This window comes from Etheostoma cragini, chromosome 5 (genome assembly GCF_013103735.1).
Source record: "Etheostoma cragini isolate CJK2018 chromosome 5, CSU_Ecrag_1.0, whole genome shotgun sequence".
Classification (NCBI taxonomy): Eukaryota; Metazoa; Chordata; class Actinopteri; order Perciformes; family Percidae; genus Etheostoma; species Etheostoma cragini.
The window spans coordinates 20,692,019-20,696,534 of NC_048411.1; the positions used below are offsets into that span (position 1 = coordinate 20,692,019).

The 4,516-nt window shown below is 36.7% G+C and overlaps 1 protein-coding gene across 2 annotated transcripts; it reads right to left on the minus strand.

Moving 5' to 3' along the window:
- Positions 1-294: 294 nt before the first annotated feature.
- snap29 (synaptosome associated protein 29) lies at positions 295-3,923 on the minus strand. Of its 2 annotated transcripts, none has more exons than XM_034873030.1 (6): positions 3,805-3,923; positions 2,727-2,963; positions 2,410-2,603; positions 1,556-1,641; positions 1,370-1,474; positions 295-1,124 (listed from the first exon to the last, which is right to left on the minus strand). In XM_034873030.1, exons 1-6 carry the CDS (start codon positions 3,823-3,825, stop codon positions 964-966), a joined length of 804 nt encoding a protein of 267 aa, XP_034728921.1. In that variant the 5' UTR covers positions 3,826-3,923; the 3' UTR covers positions 295-963. The 2 variants fall into 2 exon arrangements, with proteins under 2 accessions (XP_034728921.1, XP_034728920.1); XM_034873029.1 differs by having other exon boundaries at positions 1,556-1,644; positions 2,413-2,603; positions 3,796-3,884.
- Between the last annotated feature and the right edge of the window lie 593 nt (positions 3,924-4,516).

Here is a 4,516-nt window from a genome sequence, read left to right on the forward strand (position 1 = left end):
CCCCTCATAAGGGTTTTATTGGGTATGTGGTTTTGATTACATTACATGATATACATGGGGAAAAATGAAACAGAAAAAAATTGATAACCATGAATCCTCATTTGTTTGCTTACTTTTGATTGTTTTAATTAGCACAGGGATCACTGCGTCGTGGAGTGAACCTCTATATATCCGGGCACCCACATTGTGTTTACATTTCTAAAAGATCAACTTTAAAGTGGTTCATCTACTCACAAATGTGTCCTAGAGAAGATATTTTCTAATAATAAATGGCCGGGTGTTCCTTCAGTTTTGAGTATATATTTAGAGCTAGTTTGTTCACATTATTTACGCTGTACAGTAATTCGTTCAATCACATGGTGCAAAATTCAATACAATATCTATCAAAATAAACAATGTATATAAAGCTAGGGAAAGCACTGGAGAACATGAATGTACTTAAAAAAATAAAATCATGGTAAGATGTACCAGTCAGTGGAGAAAAAAACATGGCGCAGAACCAAAAGCCTACTGTACAAATAATGGGTAAGGCAAAAGTGACTTGAAAGTGTTTTAGTACAAATGTGGCGGCAGGTCCAAAAGGTTAGCGCTGACATATGAACCATACACACCATACATTCCAGTTTTAGACAGAATTTACCTGGATAGTTACACACATCTGATACACACCTTGAATAGAATATTTCTTGCACAAGCCCACAAGTTAACAAATCAGTTATTTTCAGTTGGAAGAAATCCTATCAACATGTAACGGAGTAGCAGTAGGTATTTATGAACAGATACGAAATAGAAATGAATGGGAAATTTCCTTTCAGCCATACAAGAAGAAAATAATATAGATAAAAATGTCTAAAACCAACAATAAAAGAATAGTTTATACAACTTAAGACAGGATGGAGAGCAAAGTGAGAGGATGCCCTGTTGCAGTCTTTTATATCTGTAAGGTGAGTCCAAAGGTTTGTTTTACTTGAGGTTTTTAATCTGTTGGTTTGTGTTGTGGATCTGAAGATCCATCTTGTCTACTTTATTCATCAGAGAATCAATGGAGTCGTCCTGGTCTTCAATTTCAGACTGGAGACCAAGGCCTAGGTTCTTCAGTCTACTCAAGCCACTGCACATCTCATCTGGATAATTCCAAAGGGACAGAAAATACTTAAAAAGGAATTGATGATGTTGTAAACCAAATTGTGGGAACTTAAATGCATTTCCAATTTCATAATACCTAGCAAAATTAAAAGAATTATAATTCAAACATAAAAAAAAGCTGGTTGTGTCTTTCTTGTGACTTCATAATATAAGATTGTCAAGTAAATTTGTCAATTGATCTTATCAAGTAAAAATACAAGAGAATTAAAGAGGTTTTTTTTACCTAAATTGTTGTCGAGGGTCTGGTGAGCCTCCCTAAGGTGTCTGTTCACAGTGTATCCATTCTGTCCAGATGAGCTGTCACCTATTGATGCAGAAGCTCCAAATCCTGGAACATAGAAATCTGGAATGGTGGCAGCCAGTTTGTTGTATGGTTATACTATGCTAAGGTTATTGTGCAAACTCTTACCTTCTGTATCCAACTTTCTTAGATTGGGGTGGCTGGCTTGGTACTTATCTTCATGTTCTCTGCTGCTGGACATGGCATTCTGTAATCTGAGAAAGTCAGATAAGCATTGTTGAGCCATTTAGTGAGGGACAGTCAATGACGAGAAGCTGGAAATGGCAAGAGCACAAATGTTACAGTAGCATTAGTCAAACGTTCTGAGTCACTTAAGATAGGCTGTGTTGTAAAATGTGGTCTCCAACTTGGCTACAGAAAACTCAAATACATAGAAGTGATCTGTATGTGTTGGGTAGACATTTACCTACTGATGAGGTAATGGATCACATATTAAACATATCATTGTCACAATATATACCAATATCATGGGTATACTAGCAATAAAGACTATAAAGTATCTACCTAATACATGACCGACTGGTAAACAAGGTTTGGGTTGCAACATCCTGCTTCTTCTTCTAAAGTCCTCTAAACTCAGATGGGTGAAGAACTAGTCTACATCTGAGCTTCAAGCCCTTCTGTTGATTCAACATACTGGCTCGTTTCACAATGCAATAGTTATTGCTCAATTAAGATTTATTGCTCAGATCTGGTTTTTCTTGTTCGGCTGTTCACATTATCTTAAATGTGGCCATATCAGATTCCAGTGTGACCGGTCACAGTCTTAAACTGACCCTCACGAGCAAAAGAACAGTAACAAAGACGTAGCAGCCCACCGACGTAATGAAGTAAACACGGAGGCCAATGAACTTAAATTGCTGCTTAGTATACCTTTACCATTTGTCCAACTTGAATTGGTACCATATTGTTCAAAAAATAAAATAAAAAAAGATTTCTGAGAATATAGGACTGCATCTTACGGATTGTTGGCCTGGCGGGGCTTTGGCTCCTCAGGAGGTGGTTTTATCTCTGGCTTGGCCTTGAAGTAATTGACAAGGCCGCCCCACACACTCTTGATACTGTTAATGTGCTTCTGACTGGTCTTCAGGTCCTGATCCATGTTGTCCATCATCTTGTCAGCCCTCTTCAAAACCTCACCCTGTCGTATCAGCTCCTATAGAGACATAGATTGATAAGATTAGATACACACTACAACAATCTTTTGTTGATTGTCACCCTCTCAGAGATAATACAATTCTTTGCCTCTGCCAGGGGGAATCTGATTAGTTTGACACACCTCTGCAGTTTCCACACCCATCTTCTCTGATTCATAGATGAGGCCGAGGGAACGGTGACTGCTGTCCACAGCAGACTTAGCTGTACGCATCACTTCCTGCTGAAGGTACCTCTGTTTCCTCTCTGCTTCACTCATTCCAATGTCACTGGGGTCATCATCAAACCCCCGACTTTTAGGCCTAAAATCTGTCTCATCGTCATCATCTGCAAACGGGTTGTGGGATTTAGGGTAGGCCATCTGTGGAAAAGACAAAAAATAATCTTAACTCAAGGTCTACTTGCATTTTCTAGAGCTTCTAACCAGTTATCATCAACTTTGTCGGGAGGTCAAGAATAAACTTTCACACTCAGAGTTTTGTTACTGTGAAGAGCTGGAACAAAATTAAAGTTTTTATTGGCCAACAGAAGATTAAGTAATAGATTTCAGCTTGATAAATCAATTAACTTTACAAATATGTTGATTAAAACATTCCACATACAACCTTGCAAACGTCAAGAGTTGCTTATCATTATTTCCTATAATAAAAAAAGAAAAAAGAAAAAATGAAATTCGGGTCGCAGATTCATCAGGTAAGAAATTATCCCAATTACTATGTTTTAGGGCTCTGGTAGCTTGCATTTATAAACTTTTGAAATTTCACAAAGTCTGGTTAGCTACTCAATTGATAGATTAAGAATACATGTATCAAATCTGAAATAATGCTTAGCTTAGTTGTATTCCTAATTTTCATAACGTGAGATTCCGTCGACATGTTGATTTGACAAATGCAATCCAAACTTTAAGAGAAATAAATTACCGCTAACGATATCTTTAGCTAGATTAATTTCAACTAGCCACAACTTCAACACAATAAAACAAGTTTTGAGCAATGGAGAGAGAATCTGTCAAACTGTTTAACATTAACAATTTGCTAAAACACGTAATGGGTCATATTAACGAGAAGTAATTCACACTATTGATACATTAACAGTGTCAAGTGTTTAAGCTAACGTTAGCTAAGGGTTGGTTGGCTAACGTTAGTCAACTGGTAACGTTAGCTGAAGTTAATTAACGAGGATTGCAAGCTAACTAAACATACGGGACGGCACGGTGTCAACATGTTGACGTTTTCTTCTCGTAGAAAAGATAGCTAGAATAAAACTGTAAATATCATAGGAATAGTCAACCTAACAGACACACCTTTGACCGATGTTGATGCTTTATCAGCTGACTGCTGCTACAAAACCCTTCCTGTCACGTTTGGTGACGCTCCTGCGTGCTCTCCCAACAGTTAATGCTGCGCAATATAAACGCAACGAAAGTCCTTGAATCCCAAATCTTAACATTTTTCTGGTTGAATTCAATTTGTACATCGATACATTAACCCTGATGACACACTAGAAATGAAATGCACTTTGTTATATTTAAACATTTTTTTTAATTTGTAAAGATACCTTGTTTTATATTTAATTTACTTTTTCATATATCATTTTATTGATGTGTATTTTTTTTACACACTGAATCTTTATTGTAGGACAAGAATGTCCATGACCTGCTGAACGTCTGCATGTTTACAATGTTTAAACTATCTACTAAAGGAAGAAGAAAAACGTAGACACCCAAAATAAAAATCATTAAATATGAAACTAGGCAAAATAGTGTGTTGTTTACCTGTCAGTCTCATTTTAACGTTGTTTGTATGGTCAAATCATAGACTGTATATTATTAACATATTATAATAATTAATAGTATACGGTCAACGGGTCAAATGCAATTCCCCTTATATACCTGCTGCAAGCCCCTCGTCAAGA

What these genes read in the sequence shown, in the direction of transcription:
- snap29 (XM_034873029.1), bottom strand. Translation starts at nt 3,825, where the DNA reads ATGTTGACACCGTGCCGTCCCGTATGTTTA. An exon ending in CGTGCCGTCCCGTATGTTTA is followed by an intron (nt 2,964 to 3,795) that starts GTTAGCTTGCAA and finishes TCTTTTCCACAG; the next exon opens with ATGGCCTACCCTAAATCCCA. An exon ending in AAGCCCCGCCAGGCCAACAA is followed by an intron (nt 1,645 to 2,412) that starts TCCGTAAGATGC and finishes ATCTGACTTTCT; the next exon opens with CAGATTACAGAATGCCATGT.